At 35.6% G+C, this 19,963-nt stretch overlaps 2 protein-coding genes across 7 annotated transcripts; one reads left to right on the forward strand and one right to left on the reverse strand.

The window, feature by feature from the left end:
• Positions 1-5,038: 5,038 nt before the first annotated feature.
• Positions 5,039-10,560, reverse strand: LOC112511771. Of its 4 annotated transcripts, none has more exons than XR_003069121.1 (9): positions 10,429-10,558; positions 8,652-8,732; positions 8,308-8,517; positions 7,511-7,611; positions 7,382-7,439; positions 7,230-7,303; positions 6,100-6,188; positions 5,943-6,015; positions 5,039-5,349 (listed from the first exon to the last, which is right to left on the reverse strand). XR_003069121.1 is itself a non-coding variant. In XM_025117516.1 (9 exons), exons 1-8 carry the CDS (start codon positions 10,513-10,515, stop codon positions 5,946-5,948), a joined length of 786 nt encoding a protein of 261 aa, XP_024973284.1. In that variant the 5' UTR covers positions 10,516-10,560; the 3' UTR covers positions 5,039-5,349; positions 5,943-5,945. The 4 variants fall into 4 exon arrangements, 3 of the variants coding, with proteins under 3 accessions (XP_024973284.1, XP_024973283.1, XP_024973285.1); XM_025117516.1 differs by having other exon boundaries at positions 7,511-7,633; positions 8,652-8,726; positions 10,429-10,560; XM_025117515.1 differs by having other exon boundaries at positions 7,511-7,633; positions 10,429-10,560.
• Positions 10,561-13,272: 2,712 nt separating this feature from the next.
• LOC112511752 (26S proteasome non-ATPase regulatory subunit 6 homolog) lies at positions 13,273-19,633 on the forward strand. 3 transcript variants are annotated; one of them, XM_025117483.1, is made up of 9 exons: positions 13,273-13,409; positions 13,528-13,642; positions 14,865-14,955; positions 15,050-15,195; positions 15,280-15,499; positions 15,645-15,753; positions 16,904-17,072; positions 17,986-18,160; positions 19,258-19,633. In XM_025117483.1, exons 1-8 carry the CDS (start codon positions 13,274-13,276, stop codon positions 18,158-18,160), a joined length of 1,161 nt encoding a protein of 386 aa, XP_024973251.1. In that variant the 5' UTR covers position 13,273; the 3' UTR covers positions 19,258-19,633. The 3 variants fall into 3 exon arrangements, 2 of the variants coding, with proteins under 2 accessions (XP_024973251.1, XP_024973252.1); XR_003069119.1 differs by lacking the exons at positions 17,986-18,160; positions 19,258-19,633 and adding an exon at positions 16,383-16,594 and having other exon boundaries at positions 16,904-16,948; XM_025117484.1 differs by lacking the exons at positions 13,273-13,409; positions 13,528-13,642 and adding an exon at positions 13,662-14,732.
• The last annotated feature ends 330 nt before the right edge of the window (positions 19,634-19,963 follow it).

The raw sequence follows: 19,963 nt of genomic DNA on the forward strand, positions 1-19,963 counted from the left end.
AAATTTAAATTATTAATTAAGTTTGTATAAAACAAACTTAAATAAAATATAATAACACTTATGAAATATTAAATTAATTTAATAACTTTATGAATTTTCGATTTTGAATGATTAAGTTTCTAAACAGTCTTTTTAAACAAATCAGTTCTAAACTGTTTAAAACCAATTAAATAAATTTTTTTGACTTGTAACCGGTTTCGTGAGTAAACTCGAGTGGATACTAGAATTTTTGCCATTTTTCTTTATGTTAATCTTTTTAAGATAAGAAAATCAAAATAACAACATATTTTTATAAATTTCTTTATTATAGCAATGTACTTTTACTTTTTTCTTATTACAACAATGTATTTCCATATTATTTTTATTAGGGCATTGCATGAACAGACCCATTCTGTTGAATACGGTGACACATGTCACTATTTTATTTATCCGTCGTAGTATAAAAAATTATAGTGTGATGAATAAGGACAGGGGATTATATCGTTTCCTTGTGGTTAGCATTGTACTCCACTTGATTTATGTTTTGATTTAGATTTTAGGGTTTGTTTTTAATTTTTTTTATCGAGAAGATAAATATTCCTAATGTTTAAAATCTTGATATTCCCCATTATTTTACCACATTAATTGTTTTTATAGGTCAAAAGATGTATTTAATCGGTTTTGATAAGTCCAACAATTTATTTGTTAAAAAAACATTTAAGGGGCGTTTACTAAGCGTTTACCCGATAAACCACTTACCGCCTCACTTACTCTGTTGAATTAACATGTCGATGACCAAGAATTTTATCCGATAACGAGCAATGGCAAGGACTGAGGTAAGTGAGAGTGATGACTCTTATCATATTAGTGTTTATCGAGTAAATTGTTGCCGCTTTGATGGACTATAATGTTACTAGATAAGGTAAATGATGGTGTTGAATTTTATCGGGAAGTATTTGGGTAAACGGTCATAACGAAACAAAATCAAAAAGTCATTTGGGTTCTTATGTATTTTTCTCTAATTTAGTTTTAAATTGTTTTCTGAGCAAACTACAAATCTGGTCCATATAGTGTACGAAAACAATATTTTTTGTGCTTACAGTTTTGAAACTACAAGATGGCTATCGTGATTTCCAAAAAGTCTGGATTTGATTCATCTCTCTCACAACCGTTAAAATTTCCGCTAAATGAGGGTCCTTTTCGTCCCTTCATCGATTTTTTATCCTTTAACCAATCAAAATCAATTTTATGATTTGGTCCACGTGGTTTTCGATTGATAAATGATTAAAAAATTCATAAAAATATAAAAATAGTCCTGATTTAGACAAAAAGTTGATTACCGACAATCTCAACCGGTCCAACACATGACCATCTTCAAGGACACCAGTATGATGAGACATTTTTTAGCTCCCTGAGTAGGTAAGGCTAGCAGGAATCTTGCGATCGAAACCAAGACCTATTCTGTATTTGGATAAACCCACTTCACCTCTTTCCCAATTGAGCTACACGTCATAGACGAAAGTACTTATTTAATGGAAGTTTTTAATAGACATTACAAAAAAGCATCAAACCTGAACGTTTTAACAAACCATGATGACTATCTTATAAATTTTAAACTGTAGGGATAAAAAGTGTTATCTTTTACAAACTATAAGGACCATATTTGTAGTTTATTATAAAAAAATTGATGTATGGTGAATAAATGCGCATGCAAAATGGGTTGTGATTAGACTCGGAGGGTTCGGTAGTAAAAGCTTTATGGGGACACGTTCATTTAACTTCTATTTTTTCATTTTATTTTATTTTTTAATATAATTTGATGTTTTTAAGACAATATTTCAAATATTATTTAAAATAAAAAATAATATGTTAATAGCATGCGGTAAGAAAATACGAAATTTTTTTCTCAAAGTATGCAATTAGGGTTCATCTTTTGATAAATAAAACCTAATCATTACTCAAAACTTTTTATGTATTTTATAATCGAAATTATTAATATAAATATAAAAATACTTTTTTTTTCAAAATAATTATTATTAAAATCAAAATCAGAACAAAAAATTTGTTGGTTGTAACAAGGGTAGTTGTGTAATTTAATATTTCATTCGTATTTTGGGTAAGATACTTTCAAAACTTTCATGTTGGTACTTAAGATGTAAAGTTTTAAATATTTAAGTACTTGGGTAACTGATTGAAGCATTAACCGATTATCATGTTGATGTTATGATCTCCAGGCTTTTGAATTATGATTCTGCAATTTGAATTTTTTTTTGAAGAATGTGTTAAACTCTCTCCTAAAATAAAAAAAAAAGAATGGAGAAATATCTAAATTTGAAAAAACATATGGCATACATGTTGGTAGGGGTGTGTATTGGGCGGGTTCAGGTGGAGAAATCAAAAGGCGGATCGGATTTCATATTTGGAAATCAAGTCCCGATTCTGGGTTTCGGATTTCGGATTGCTTCTGGTTCGGTTGGTCAAGTTGAGGTCGTTCGGGTTTAGTTATAATGCAAAAAAGATATATATTCAATCGATTTTGAGGATGAATTCAATTAATTTTGAGGATAAATTCAATCGATTTAGAAGATTGATAAATCGATTGTATACTTAGAAATTAGAAAAAAGCACAATCGACTAGGACAAAAATCAAACCCAAACCCAAACCGAACCCAAATTTCCCCAAAAGTCGGTTTTCGGGTTTGGGGATTTCGGGCATCCGGGTTTTGGATAAATACCTTATTTTCAGTTCGTGTCGGATTTTGGACCATTCAAGTTTTGCACACCCCTACCTCTTGGAGATGCTCTAAAGATAAGGAATAAAATGGCATATAATTAGATTACGAGAATCAAATAAATGATTTCGTTTTTCTCATAACCCTAACGCGCTCAAGAACAAAATACGGGATGATAATGAAGAGAGTTAAATAAATTTTATAGAGTTTGAGCAAGATTACATAACCAAGACGATCAAGCAAGTTCAAAGATGATCGAAGTAATACAAACAAACTGCAAAACAGAGGATGACGCCGCTGTAAGCAACTAAAAAGAATGAACCAGGACAACTGATCAAGAAGAAGAGTAGACACATCAGCATAACATTTGAACATGAAAACCAACTATAATTTCGATCGATCAACTCTTGAGCTCCCACGTAAACAATGGAAACTAAGATCAGTAGCAACAACGGACCTAGATCAATCTCTGAAGACATTTCTGATCGTATATATATATATATCAGATCATATCATATTTTGTTTGCTCATTGCATTAAATTGGTGATATAGGTGATCTAACCCAACAATTGTTGATCAAACATCTTGATTGTGAAAGATAATGAATTCAATTCAATTTCCATTAAAATTGTTTCCTTTTTTTGCAATTCAAGTAATCCAATAGTGATAACGAGTTGGTAAGATGCATATAATATATATATATATATATATATATATATATATATATATAGAGTTAGGTTCACATAAAACCAGTATGTTTTTGTAAGACCCGTAAGACTATTTTTTTACACTCGAAACTTCACAATAAAATACTGTAAATGTAAAGAACATTTTAAGTTCAAAATACATGTATAATTATCTTTTTTTTAAACAACGTATAACAATTCGTATTTAAAGGGGGGAAATGCTAAGAAACCATTAAAATTAATCAACTATATTATATATTGGTTATTGATAGTTACTGAAAATACCGATAAATGAAAAATAGAATCTGATGAAATTGGAATTGAATTCAGTAAAGTTCAACCACATGTTTGGTTGGCAAGAATTGCAACAGAATCTCTCAAATGAATTGGAATATCCATGTTTGATTGACAGATTATAGTTTCGGAATTGGAATGAAATGATAATAGATGACCAAGATACTCGTTTATTAAATTTTCATAATTTCTTGCTTAAATTATAATACTATATAAAAGATAAAAATACTGATAATATTAATTGACGATAGCGGCAATGGTGAGGTTAGTGTGGCCGGCGAGTAAAGGGCGGTGGCGGCCATGTATATAGTAGGTTAGGGTTTTTGAGGCAATTTGTCGTTTTTTTTGAAAAATAGTTACAAATGAAATTTAAATCGTATATGTGGTAGAACAATGAAATCTGTGAACAATGGAATCTATGGAATTCCAATTCCATTTCATCTGCAAACCAAGCATTTTAATGAAATTTGATCAATGGAATTTGAACATTCCAATTCCTTCATATTCCGTAGAAATCCTGCAAACCAAACGGACTCCAAAAACCCTTCACATAACCTTTTTGCAAGCCAAGAGCAAAAGTAAGGTCTACAAATACCTTATTCTCCCAATACCCTACCTCACTCAACAACGACCAATTTGGTCCAAGCCAACTTCCAAGGAATAAGAACCAATCCGATCATGTCCTACTCGAACGTTGGTGGTCTAAGGGTCTCTAAATTTGGCATAGTAATGTATTGACCAACAATCCCACACAGTACAAAAACTTTTCCGATGTTCAACCAAATATTATATCAGGACAGGACAAGACATGGGACAAAAAAATGCCTTTCTTTTCTATCCCACCAAGATAGATGGAACAAAAAACAAGTAGATAGGACAAAATTGGTAAATTACTAAACTACCCATGTCAAACTAAAACCCTAAAACCTTCCAGAACTCTCTCTCCCTCTCTCTTCCGGTCCGGTCCTCGTACCAAACGCACCCTCACAATACAAAAACTTTTCCACATTCAGCCCAACATTAGATTAGGATTTAGGACATGACAAGACCTCGAACAAAAATGCATTTCTTTTCTATCCCACCAAAATGAAAGGAACAAAAATCAACCAGATGGGACAAGATTGGTATATTAATAAACTACTCATGTCAAACTAAAACCCTAAAACCTTCCCAGAACTCTTTCACTCTCGTCCCTCTGATCCAGTCCAGTCCATGTACCAAACGCACCCTCAAAAAGCCTGATCCAAGCCTTATGCAACACATTTTTATCAAATGAAGAATGACCAAATCCAGAAGATAATGTTACGGTCGGAGCAGAATTATACGTCACGGATTAGGTCATTTTTACCCCGGAATAAGGTCTGCCTTTCTAACAGTAAACAATTTTGGGAGTATATGGAATGCAATGCTAAAGATGAGATCAAATGGTTGGTGATATTTCACATCCTAGTTAGTAATACAAGATACGAGAGCTAAGATTTCGAAAAATAGGGGCACACCTGTAATTTCCGACAGTTGTCTAATGGTACAAATCTTCAAGAATTGAATGCTCTCACGAAATTGATGCAGTACTCGAAATGAAAGTGTATCACAAGATAATTCTACAATGGCACGTCACTAATCTTTCTGAACGATGCCATATGATCCACGAGCTTCACCTGTAACATCAAAAGGATGTCGAAACTTTATTGCTCTATCCATACCACGACTACTTCAGATGACTTGAGAAAAGATTAATACGGTTATGATGTACGTGTTGCACATGCAACTGCAACAATTTTGTGGCCTAAAATCATGTAGAAACGACTAAGGACATGTTTGTTAGCAGCTTAATTAGCTTATTCAGTCAGCTATACATAACTGTTTGGTAGTGACTTAATAATAGAAAGTAGCTTACTCGGTAAGCTTCTAAGAGGAGCTTTATGCAGAATGCCAAGTTTTTTTTTCCAAACTTGTCCCTCCGAGTTGAAAAAAACACTCCTTCCATCTACGAAAAAACCCTCCCGAACATATAACCTTTGCAATCCATACAGACAGATTAATTCACAAGGACAACCTTATCCATACAGGACTTAATAAAATACCAACCAAACACCCCCTAGTAAGGGTAAATATGGGTAATTACTTTCTTAAGGAATGTTCTATGAAATTATTAGATGTTCACAGTTAGTAGGCGATGTGGAAAAGAACATAAAAATTGTTTTCTATAACTGAGCAATCTTGTACCAAGTAATAATATCTCAAAACTTACCAACTAAGATGGCTTTTTCTTTAGACTCGGTTTTGAGATGCGTCTTAGTACCTGTGTCCCCTTTCTCATTTCTCTGCAACATAAAGATCGGTTATATTGTAGGTTGAATCGAAATATAGACGAGAAGTAAGAAATGTGACTTTACATATGTGGGCACCTTTGGTACAAAAATACTATGAGATAGAAGAGAGGGAGCAGCATCAGAATCAAGATTGATGAAGCCAAGTAGAAAATGTTGGTATGCTTCTGCAAACAATTAACAAAAGTCATCAGTTACCACCACCAAGGCAGACAATTCACATAGGGAAAGATAAATTCATGAACTTAGGCAGATTTTTTTAGACTTGTAGTGGAAGGATTCTAAATGGGGCGTTTGATTTTGAAGGGATTGGAATGGAATTTGACTAGGCGTTTGGTTGGATGGAAAGAATTAGAATCTTTGGGATATCACCAGTGGAATGGTGAAATCGTCAATCAAAGGAATTTAATGGAATTCAAAGGATTTCTACATTTTCAATATGCAGCCAAACAAAGGGATCGACCATTCCAATTCCCTTGAAATCTTATGAATTCAATGAACCAAACACCCTCTAAAAGTTTCTAAATCACTCCTTCAATCCCACAATAAGTGCCCACATTTCTATTTTAGTTTGTCCCAAAATAAGTGCCTATTTTCCAATTTTACCTTTAATTATGAGGTGGAGAAATTCTTTACTCCCTCTATTATTAAGGGTAAATTTGTCATTTTGTTGATTAAAACGTGTAATAATTATACATTTTTTAGATTGTGTCCTTTTCATTGTGGGCGTATATTGTGGAATGGAGGGAGTAAAGTATAATAGATTTTTTGACAATCAAAAGAGTAGTCTATGTTCGTCGTAGTTTAGCGGGAGGACACTTTTTGTTATCTAAAGGCGAAGACGCTGAAGTGTGTGAATACTCGGCCTAGTGGGTGAACATGCTGGGCTCCTGACACCTTTCGAGTAAATCTTTATGGAACTGACAGCCAGAAGATGTATGGCATAAAAAATCAAAATGAGCAGTTGAAAGAGCACTTTCAACGGCCCAAAATTGGCATTGTATGCAAACTCTATGGCAAAATCAGATCAAGAAAATCTCTCTCCTCGACGGCAGATTGAGAAAAAAAATGCAAATGACCAATGCTGGCATAGCACATAAGCGCGGTATGGCTATTCTATAACCTATTTTAAACTTCTAGCATCCAATCCTTAGTAGATTTTGTTCGTTAACCAAGATATATCAGATATTATAAGAGTGAATACTTACCCTTCCTCCCCTAGGAAAAGGTTTGACGTTGCCCGAACAAGTGTGGGCATCACAGAACTGGCGCAAAAACAGTTCTGCCAATAGGAAATCATAAGGTCTAGTAATGTACATGATAAAACAGCATATAGATCCATAGAAACATCAAAGGATACCATGAAGTCGGCTTGCTGATGGACCTTGATGAACAGGAAAACAGCTGTCTGCAAGGCTCTGCATTAAAAATGTATTTTTAGCCAAAAAAAAAATTGTAGTGAAATTCATGAAATCTGGTAGTAGACAACCTCACATAAGTGGCGGTTTCTTGCTGCAGCTGCAGGATTGCACTTTGTTTTGGGAACAACAGAATTCGTTGCATGATCACAGTGCAATGCTCCACATAGCTCTGCCAAGCAATTGCTGCCACTCTAAAGTTCAAAGAATATACTTATAATACAAAAAATCTAGTGAGAAACAAGTCTGAATCAAGTCCACAGATGCACAGAATAATTACCATGGAAAGAATATCAGGTCAAGACATGGAAACAGTTGCAACTCCTGACGGGTTTCATTTATAACCTACCCCCACAACTCTGGGATAAAGGCTTGTTGATCTTAACAGAATTAAGTAAAAAACTTCCTAAATGCAAGCTATTAACCAAAGAAGTGAACAAGTTTCATGGTTAAGACTTGCAAGGAATCAACATCAATATGTTCCCAAAAATTTGAACTCTATTATTAACTTCGATCTCCCTCAATTTCATTATACAGCAAGTAGCTCCTTAGAGCAGCATCTCATTCGACATCTCAAACAAAATTAATTAGAATATGAGTAATAACCCAACAAAATTTAATGCTCCCTCATTCATACATCATACATGAATGCAGGTGCCTGAAATAAGTAGAGAAGTTCAATGCAAGAGAAAATTGAGAATCTGTCAATGGAACATGATGGCTAGTGGTATTGAAGGATACATGCAGACATGCTACAAAAACAAGATGTATGTTGCTGCACTTAAAACGAAGCATGGCAGTTTGGATTAAACACTATAAAACTTAAACCCATAATATATCATAAAAATGTAAAACAGATCGCACATACAACATTTAGAAGATTGTAGTGCCTGTTGTCAAAATGTTGATCAAGAAATTTCTCTGCTCGAAAGCTTTTCTTACAGTATCCACAACGCCATTCATTCACGTCCACATGAATCTTGTGCTCCTCTTGCTCTCTAAAAATGTCATTGCTATGATGAAGTTTACACCTATGTGACATCCGAAATTTTTCTCGTTCCACGAATGGAATCAAATACTGCATAGTACAAGGGCAAGTTATTTGTTGAAAGTCTCATGCATCACAAGGTGGTGCCCAAATTGTGACAATTGAACATGACTAATATCAATAGCTGATGCCAACTACATCTGAGAACTATCAATTGCAAATACCTCCTCAATAATTTTGTATGCAGCCCTACTTCTTTCTCTGGAACAATGAACTTCATTAGTGTGCTCTTCTGAATGCTGGACCTACAACAATTGTGGTGACTTTAATAGGCAGAAGCGCAAAGTTGCAATCAATGTTGTAAAACCAATGACACATTATCATGCCTCATATACACATACACAAAATAAAAGGTTAAATGTTGCAAAGTTGCAATTATGCAGCTAGCTTAAGACCATTAGGTTTTACTCGGACAATATATAGAGTGTCTATAGCCTTGCCACGAACATAAACATATAATTCAACAACAAAACTTTCACTTATATGGCAATTTTGGGAAGTACATGGTTTGACTCAGAAAGTGGTTTGCAAAGTTAAGTAAAATAAACCATCCCATTAAGCATCACATATGAAGCAATTTGATAACACCCACGCCTCCATTTATGCTCCAACAGTAAAATAAACAGCAGGTATATTTGCCAATTAGGTTCTTCCAAAGGCTGAAACTAGATATGCAATGAATTCAACTTTCCTTTTAGCAAAATTACAAAGAAAAGCTATTGACCACAAGAATTACATATTTGTACACATCAACGGGATTATTCAAAGCCAAATATAAGGCACGTGGATTTCAGAATTGATAGAGATCAATAATTCTCACTATTTATTGTAATCCTGGACCCAATTTAATTCGGTGGGATCTCTCGTTCCTTTTTCTTTGGGAACAACAAATTTGGTCAACAAAATCACTTCTCTTGTTTCTACCATAGTGACACAAATAGCAAAAACCAATATTGGCATCTTGAAATGCTCGAAGTTCACATGTTTCACATAGTTATCACCTGAATTCCAGAGCACATGACTTTTGAATCATATGTTGTGAGATGCAGTAATATGTACAATTTATCATACACAGCCTTAAAACTAATATCCTTAGCAATCACGATTTATTATTCTCTGTCATACCACAGCATATGACCTCTCAAAGCCTGTAACAAATTAGTCCCCCATCCCGAAGCAAAAGTGAGTCCATCGGATTTATGAAAATTTTCACCTTCGGTTAAACACAAATTATTATACTGATTTTATCTCAATCTTTATAAACAGGAATGTTTATTTAGGAGCATCAGGTTAGTCTTAAATAGTTAAATCTTAAAGATAAAACTTGAAATGGAATAAATTAGAATGAAGATGAATCATAAGGGGGCTTTTTTCCAGGACAAAAGGTTGGGTTTTAGAAGAACATTTGGTTCCAAAAATAGAACTCAAGGGGCAGAATAATCCACAAACTCTCATATCTATGTGTCTTTGTATCCAGTTCTTAATCACACATACCCCTAAATTAATCTGATTGATACCTATCTTGATATTTCCAACAAGACAAAGGGTTCAATAGCAGAACTTATTCCTTCTACCTGTTACAATAATTGGAGACTCTTCTAAAAACCTTTTAACATATTAAAATCAAAAGATTTCCTTAGAATACGATTAAGAACATCAAACTGGATTTGAATCGAAATCAAAAAATTATTCAAAAACAAGTTTAGAACTGGCAGACTCGCACTGCAAAAATGATAAGTGACTCAAACTAGAAATCTGGGACGAAATCATGTTTCAAAAAATATCGTATTCATCAACTGTATAAACACGTCCTTAACATAAACAAGCAATTAGAAAATGTTAAAATGACATCAGGTAAAAGAAATTCATCCTAGAACGTGAAACAACGTAAACCGAAAACACCATTTTTGCTATTAAATTGGGAATCAGAAGAAAACAGACCTCTGAAATTGCGAAGACTCGAATCATCAATTGTAACGAAATCAAGACGACGATGAATTTATATGCCCTAACTTTCGGCCTCGCCATCTCCTTGATTCGAACGAATTTCTCTCTTCTTCCCTTTTGCTGGATTTTGGCAAATTCAATAGGGAGGTGAAAACTGAAAAATAATCATAAATCCGAAAGATTTTCGAAAGTTAAAGGGTTAAAATGAAACGTTTCTAAATTTACACTTAACCCTCGTATGTTTTCACTTTTTTTCTTTTAGGCCCTTTAAGTTTTTCAAATTGTTTTAAAACTTCCCTTTTTCTCAAAAGTCACAAAGGGGCACTATTGAGCTAATGAGACGTGCAACTTATTCGGTCAGTTATACATGACTGTTTGGTAGTGGTTAAATGATATAGAAAATTGACTTATTCAGTAAGCTTCTAGGGGAAGCTTAATTCATAAAGCCAGGTTTTCTTTTCCAAAACCGCTCCTCCAAGGTAAAAAATATTCTTCTTCCATCTATGAAAAACTCTTTCAAACAAAAACTCTCTCAATCCACAGAAACAGATTAATTCACACGGTCATCTTTATTCATACAGGATTTAATAGAAAACGAACCAAACATCCCCTAACACAGTTTTCAAGTGTACTAACACTTTTTTGAAATAACATATCCATCTAAACCTAACAATTACAAGGTTATAGACGTAAAACCATCCATTATGAGAAACTCTCAGGAAAACCTCTTTATTAATAATTCAGAAGCATGAAAATAAAAGTAAAGTTAGTGGTTCGTCCTTAAACAGAGAATAAAGATAGTTTAAGGGGAAATAAATATAATAATTGTAATATCTCATGCTGCTACTCGGATCAGGGGGTGTGGGCAACTGGTCTTGTGACCAATTACCTGCGAGATTCGTCCAGCAGGTTAGGTGGGTAGACGGGTGGTTTTAGCCATGGACAAGGCCGCACAGGGCTCTATTTTCATGTTCTAGTGAATTGGACGATCCATCAAGCAACTTAAGTCACGTTGGGGTCGTATGGAGAGGAGGAGACAGTGGAGGGACTTAACCCCCTACCATTATTCTTGAAAGCAGAAAAATTCCCACAAACCACATGGACGAAAAACATGATTTACTCAACATACTAATGAAGTTCTTTGTTCCAGAGAAATAAGTAAAGTTGAATACAAAGCTATTGAGGAGGACCAAGAGTCTTACCCAATAAGCGAGGACAACGACTCTTACCACGGTAAGCGCTTACTGAATAAGTTATTGCATACAATGCCGTCTTGGTGGACTAAAATCTTACCCGCTAAGTGAGTGTTACTGTTAAATTTTACTAGTAAGCGCTTACCAAGTAAGTGTTTGATAAACGGCTCATTAGACTTCAAGTAATACTTCAAAAGTATTATAAGAGCAATTTGTCATGTTATAAACAGTTGTATGACGTAAATTCTATAAAACTAGTTAATTCTTGTAAAACGACAAAATTCATTCTATTGAACTAATAATGACACGATGATATATTTTTCCAACTTATCCTCGCCAAGTATATATAATAAATAAATTTTTTAATATCTTCATCGTTGTTATCTGAGTATTCCTTTAATAAAACAATAAAACAACCTATCAAAGGGTCTTTGACATAGCGGTATGTGAGTCATTGACCTCATAGAAGATTCAAACCTCACCAAAGGTGAGAAGGGTGTTTGAGTTTATTTGTTCTATTTGTCGTATATAAATATTATATACTTAAAAAAACCTCTTAAATGTTATCGAATGAACATAAAAATAGAATTAGAAACGATAACAGATAAAAGATAGTGCGTTGGATATAATGAAAAATATATCGTTTTGTAAGTCGGATATATAATATTTTTGGTGTTTTAGGGGACGCTAAACACATACATGCATACACACTTGTACATGTATATGCATAGTGTGAGGTTTAAATAATAAGACTAATATAGTGAAAAAGTAGAAGCAACGAACTCGAGATAAAGAGTTGTGTCTATCCAACTCGACCTCGTGCTCTATTAAAAAGACGTTATCATAACAAATGTAGACGAAAACGTCTTTGTTCACGCCTTCTCAATGGTATGTTCTTCCACACCCCCACAAACATCATCGTATGTCAAGCAAACACGCCAAATACGACACAAATGTACGTATATTTATCCAAGAATTGAAAAAATACATTCTAATAAGTTCGTTAACTAACACTGTTACGTGTACTTCTACACATAAGGTCATTGCACATGGAGTTAATGGCTTTTGTCCAATTAGGGATTGTTTGGTAGTTGTTAAATGATCTGGTGTAGAATGATTAAGTGGTCAGAATGATTAAGAGACTCTCATAATATAGTGCAAAATAAAATATAATTGTTTAGTAATTGTTTACAATGAAATTAGGGCGCTGAATGGTTAAGAGAGACACTAATTGCAAATCATTCTAAGGATTTTAGAACCATTAAAAGACAACATTTTTTTGCCAAATAAGATTCACATCTTAACGATTCAGATGTTGCCTTTTAATGAAACTGTTAAGAGGTAAATAACGAGCATACATACAAACTACGGTAACACTTGTTCAAGTATCATTCATGTCATGATACCATTGAAAGTACAGGGACTAAAAATGTAATAGAATCAAATATAAGGGGGTACATTTACATACAAACTACATTACACTTGTTCAAGAATCAGTCATGTCATGATACCATTGAAAGTACAGGGACTACAAATGTAATAGAATCAAAGAGCAGGGGGTACATTTATAAATAAGTTTCTTCTTCCGCAAGCTAAGCACAACAGAGTTCAAAAGCCCATCACCGGAGAGAAAAGACCGAGACGTCATGGAAGATACGGAAGGCACACAGCAACCGCACCTAGTGTTCGCCAACAAGTTATTCCTTCTTACACACTCCGATGTCGACGACATTGAAAAAGTCAGACTCCGCGACGAGGTCACGTCCACCGTCGTCGCCGACGGTAACCACCACTAGAATTGCTCGAACGGATTTTATTACCTCCTTATACATTAGATTAGTTTTTTGCGTGATTTGTGATTTTTGATCAGTTTTTGGATTTTATGATTTTCGTTTCGCAGATATGGCTCCGTTGTACGAAACCCTAACTGCGGGTTCCGTGTTGAAGCTGGACCAGAAGGTTTTAGATTCGATGCGTGTTAGAATTGACGAGGAGCTCAAGAAACTTGATGACAAGTAAGAGTATATTTTTTGCAGTAGTGTAGTTGCATGGACGATCATTCTATGTTAATGTATGAGCATGTATAGGCCTAGAGACCTCCAATTTGAAAGAAAGTATGTTGTTAATTTCTCTATAAAAGTTTGCTATGTTACTCCATTTAAATTCGATGTTAATATCTTAATATAGGAAGTGTATGTTCTGAAATTGGTATGCGGGGATGACTTGTCTGTAATAAAGTCTGAAATGTGAAACCTTTTCAATATACTTGCAGACATATCTGAGTAGGTTGAAATGAAAAGTCTGAAATGTGGGCATAGAACCATAGAATATAAGATTCTAATTGAAAATAGTGGAGTTTGGGTTCCAGTGCATTTTGGTAGTTGGAGTGTATCACAATGTGTGATAACTAAGAGTAATCCGAGGTGATCCTTATATTGCAGACTGTCGGGGACCGTTATAGTTTCAGATGGTACTAAAAAAACCCCGAACATGTACATTCACTGTTTGCTCAATTTGGTTATCGTTGAATGCCATGTTCTTCTGTCTTTGACTATGTGATACAATATGAGTGCCAGCCGTTAAAACTTGAATGGGCCTTACTGTTACCTTCGTAGTAGGTTCTGACTACGGAATGATGTCAGACTTTTTCATGTTACAGGAAATTAAGCAAGGTATAGAGTGGCTTGGAGCCATTGATATTCTTTTACATAAACCTAATCCGTGTGATGTGTAACTGTAGGATGATTTTAAGTAAGCCTAACATGTAACATCTGTATTTGAGCTTACCTCGATTATAGCTCATTTGTGTTGGTATAGCAGTCTACTATGGTTCCATAAAATAGTAGCCCTAATCGTAGTAGATAGCATCTTTAATTTGATGAGCTGGACAACATTGTTCGGATTTGATCCTTGATGCAAATATTCTTGTGCAGTTCTGGTTTTCTTGAATTGAGGTTCCAATAGTGCATCTGGTTTGTAAGATGTTGGTAATTAAAGGGTTCTAAGTCTTCACCAAGAAAGTTCCTTATCTCCCACACCGACTTATGTCTGAGGGTAGGAATTAAGATGTATGCAGACCTTGCCTCTACCCGGGAGGATAGAGAGGTCCGTAAAGACCCTGACTTGCAAAACAAAAGCAAAACTGGCGTCTTGTGAACTTCTATTATGTTTATTCAATTGAAATGTGCAACATACTTAATTTACCATCACTGATTTCTGTTTGCTTATTTGCATTAGGATAGCTGATGCTGAGGAAAATTTAGGAGAAAGTGAAGTCCGGGAAGCTCATTTGGCTAAATCCTTGTTCTACATTCGGATTGGTGACAAGGTAGACAACAAGGATAATTAATCAGCTCTTTTAAACTTACTGCTTTAATATGCCAGTAAGTAAGCCTCTTTTGCACGTTTTTGGATGCACTTAGGAGAAGGCACTGGAACAACTCAAGGTGACAGAAGGTAAAACAGTTGCTGTAGGACAAAGGATGGACTTGGTGTTTTATACACTACAAATGGGTTTCTTCTACATGGATTTTGATCTTATTTCGAGAAGCATTGATAAAGCAAAGAAGTAAGTTGAAATTCTTCTGTACTGGCTTCAATTGTCATCTTCGGTTGTTTTTGTTTCTGTTCTTAGCCGTAATGTTGATGACAGATTGTTTGAGGAAGGAGGTGATTGGGAGAGGAAGAACCGATTGAAAGTGTATGAAGGCTTGTACTGCATGTCCACTCGCAACTTTAAGAAAGCCGCTGATCTGTTCCTTGATTCTATATCAACATTCACTACTTATGAACTTTTCCCCTATGACACCTTCATATTCTACACTGTCCTGGCAAGCATTATTTCATTGGATAGAGTTTCTCTAAAGCAAAAGGTATTTCACTATTTCTCCATTTGGGTCACGCCTAACTTCTTTTTCCATCTTTTTTCTCTTCAAATTCTCTGTGCAAGAGGCTGCTCATGTCTAATGCTGTCTGCTCTATTGACATCTAAATTACTACGTAGTACTTACTGTGCAGGTAGTGGATGCACCAGAGATCCTGACAGTAATTGGAAAAATTCCTTACTTATCTGAGTTTATGAACTCTTTGTATGATTGCCAATACAAATCATTTTTCTCTGCTTTTGGTAAGTATATCTGCTCTGAGTTTAGTGCTCATATCATCTTATGGTATTGAATAAATTGCTTCATCCTCATCCAAGCACTTGTAATCTTTTCACCTTTCTAATGCTCATAAATTCTAAAATAAGATTTTTTTCCATAGGATAATTTCTCATTTGGCTAAGTGAACTATTTCTAACTTGCGTGAAGCATTATTTATATAAAACAATACACACTTGTCACTTGGATCATATGGCTTTTGCTGTAACAAAAAGTTGGTGCAGAGATTCACAAAAAAAGGTGATTAATACTTGGTGGAGAGATGGTTAAGATGATTAATATTTGATCCTTTTAGTGGCATTTATTTTGCAAACGGTCCAAGGTTATGATTTATCTGCATATTAAAAGTTCTACCAGATCCAACAAAGCTGTAGCAGGTTGTTTTGAAAGGCAATGTGATGTCAAGTCTCATTTAACGAAACTAATGTTATTAATTACTAGTCATTCTTGAGTTTTTGCTGTATCAGTCGTTTACTTTTGCATATTAATGATTATTTCTTTTTTGGGTTTGTTTGCATGGTTGGGACATAACAGTCAGTTGCACATAATTTTAATTTTGTAAACATATATCTGTAAGGGGGCGTTTGATTTGCAGAACGTTTTCCGAAGGAATGGAATCTGTCAAAGGAATTTGACTTTGAAGGAATTGGAATGGAATTTGACCGCATGTTTGGTTGGAATGAAATGGAACGGAATATGTGGTGGTCGGCAGTGCTTTAGAACGGTGGTTTAAATCAGTGGTGGTCGGCGGTAGTTCATAACGGGGGTGGTCTGCGTTGTTTCCAGATGGAGGTCATATGGATCTTGGTAAATCAAGTAGGGAGGATGGGGATAATTTTGTGTTTTTGAGAAAATGGGATGATATGGAATTGAATTTCTTCTCAATTGTGATGGAATGACCAAATCCATGAATGGTAGAATGTGTGGAATTCAATTCCATTCCACTGGTAGACCAAATACCTGAATGGAATTTGGTCAACGGAATTGATCATTCCATTTCCTTCAGATTTTGACTGCGAACCCAACGTCCCCTAAGCTTTTTAGGCTGTAATAATTTTGTTTATTTATATGCTTTGCATGCTTGGTTGAAATATTATTTAATCTTCATTATTGCAGCTGGGCTTACGGAGCATATTAAGTTGGACCGCTATTTGTATCCACACTTCCGGTTTTATATGAGGGAGATAAGAACTGTTGTCTATTCGCAGTTCTTGGAATCTTACAAGAGTGTCACCATTGAGGCAATGGCAAAGGCATTCGGTGTGAAAGTAGATTTCATTGATCTGTAAGCTATTCCTCATTGTATTTTTAGTTCCCTAAAACTGAGGGAGTGCTTGGTTGTGGGTATTAGGGGGTGGGGAACGGTAATGATGAAAGAATAATGGTGCTTGGTCAATATAATGCAATGATCGATTACTTGAAAGTGGGTACTCATATACCCACCCTAGTAAAAAAAAAATTTGGGGGGGGGGGGATTGACTTTTCATTCCCAGTGGCCATTTCTATTCCCTTAACATGAGTCAAGCGCCCTCTGAAAAAATAGGAAATTTTGACCCTTCGTTTGTAAAGGCACCCCATCATGGTTCACAACCCTGAATCCTTCCCAACGCACACACATGTTTAGAAAACTTCACCTTCCTTATGAAATTCATATCATGGTAGTTGACCAACCATGAGTTCTCTCAAAATATTATTCATCTGTAAAAACGAGTTTGAAAACTCCTTTTATAGGTACGTGGTTACCGGCATAAGTGAGTTCCCTGGTCAGCACCAATGACCCATGGAAGGCACTCACTGATCAGTGTCACTGAAGGCACGTGCTGCAGTGCCACAGAAAGCACTCACTTATTGCACCCTTGACCCCTCAAGGGGGTGCGGCCACCTTGACCCCTGCTGTATGGCGAGCCTGGATTCAAGTTAGCTTATGCAAGTGTGTCTGCACCTCCTAACCCGTGTTATAACTTAACCAAAAGCCTTTGGTCTCTTGTAAATCTCAGTTACACTAAATAGATGATGACACTAATATCACCAACAATTAATAGTCCTGAATCCTTGTTGCACATACACATCCATGTTTGAAAATAAGATCTTATGAATGCCATATACTATTGCTTGACGACCCTGAATTTTTTCGACACACATAAAGTTGTTTTGTCGGTAACTGATGTGTCCAACCGACCATCCTTTGTTGTCATCAGGGAGCTGTCACGTTTCATTGCGGCCGGGAAGCTTCATTGCAAGATTGATAAAGTCGCAGGTGTATTAGAAACTAATCGTCCAGATGCAAAGAACGCTCTCTATCAAGCAACTGTTAAGCAAGGGGACTTCTTGTTGAATCGGATTCAGAAGCTTTCTCGTGTTATTGATCTTTAGGTATGTTTTTCCTTTTTCGCCCATTCTTCAATGTCCGCCTGAGTTTAGGACTATAGTACTAAATCTGTAACTGTAATTGGATGTCTTCCTAGTGTTTCCTAGATCCGTTTCGAACTGCATCAACATCGCCAAATACTCACTCAGAGTATCACTAGGTTTTATTTGGAGCATGTTCAAATGTATGTTAGCTAATGACTTCTTTCAGAAATGTTCTAAGGGTGCATTTGGTACACGGGACATGACGGACATGACAGTAGAAAACTTGTCCCACGTTTCGCGTGATATTAGACTTGGAACCAGAGTGGGACAAAAATGCATTTTTTTCGTCCCACCAAAATAGGTGGAACAAAAATGAGATGAGACAAGATTGATAAACTACTAAATTACCCATGTTAAATTTTAAACTTTAAAACCTTTCAGAATTTCTTCACCTGCCTACCTCGATCTTGCCTGTCTAGTCCTGTCAAGTCCCATCCGCATACCAGGACCACCGGTCCTGGGGTTTCTGATGCCCTGTACTGAAATGCTATAAAAACGCCGTATATTTTTAAACAATTTGGAACCAAGTCAAGCTAGGCAGTTCATCCGCACGCCAATTTTTATTAATTATAATAAATAGAAAACTTGATGCCCTGTCCGGCCACATGTGGCCAAGGCCAGGCCTGCCGCATACCAAACGCACCCTTAATAGACCCCATAGTAAAACCTGTTAAGAGTCCCACTTTGGCCAGATTTGGATCTTGTCTCCTTGATAGATGCCAGAACCTCACTTCTCTCTTGAGGTTTTTTCTGTGAACTAATCTAATGAGGTTCTATATATTCTCACATGATATCATAGGCAAGGTCTACCATTCTATAGACTCGACACTTTGGGACAATTTGTGCTCGTCTAGTCTCTGTCGGAGGGGGCATGCAAGAGTCTCATGTCTGCTAGATTTGGATTATTTCTCCTCATTATATGCTGAAACCTCCTTTCTCTCCTCTGACTATTTTGGAGAGTAATTTAGCGGGGCTCCACTTATTCTCACAAAACTAAAAGATTTCGCCACATTATTTGCTATATACGATCTACATTAACAGCTGCTTTCTCTATGCAGGCTCGTTGTTTAGCCTGTGCAGGATCTGCAACAATGGCTGCATGGATTGTGCATTAGCCAGGATCATATGGTGGATTCATTGACGCTTGGCTTTTAGCCTGTCGATCTCCCCTTTATCATCATCAAGCCGTTGTTAAGGAAACCAACTAACCGAAATCTTGGAAGAGGCTGAGAGACGTGACAAGATATTCTTGTTTGCTTGATTTGATTCCTCTTCCTTCGAAGGATTTGATGGCACATTATTCCGGGTTTATGGTTAGTGTCGATTCAATTCTTTTACATGTTCATTCACCAAGGGGTTTGCGGAATTTATGTGGATTGCTTTGGATATAAATGTATAAATATATTTTATGATGATTAAATTTAAAGCAACTGATTTAAGGGAGAATTGGGAGCGTTGAGTGGAATGACCACCAATACATTGTAACAAAAAAAAAAAAAAGTATAAGCTGCCATAGAAGTAAGAAATCGATATCATACATCCCACAGAAGGAGAAATCAATGTAGAAAAATAGAGAAAAAGATAACACACGTATAAGAGGGAGGAAATCGATATCTTTATGGAAAAAAATGGTCGTTAGTCACAGGAAAGGATGGTCGTTGGTTGCAACTTCTGGCTCGACAGACGCCAGAAATAATAGTTGTCGGCCAATGGAAAGAGGTTGATGGTGCAGGGTGCCTGTAACACCCGAAAATTTCTAGTACG

The sequence above is a fragment of the Cynara cardunculus genome (assembly GCF_001531365.2).
Source record: "Cynara cardunculus var. scolymus isolate 2C chromosome LG 4, CcrdV1, whole genome shotgun sequence".
In the NCBI taxonomy this organism is placed as follows: Eukaryota; Viridiplantae; Streptophyta; class Magnoliopsida; order Asterales; family Asteraceae; genus Cynara; species Cynara cardunculus.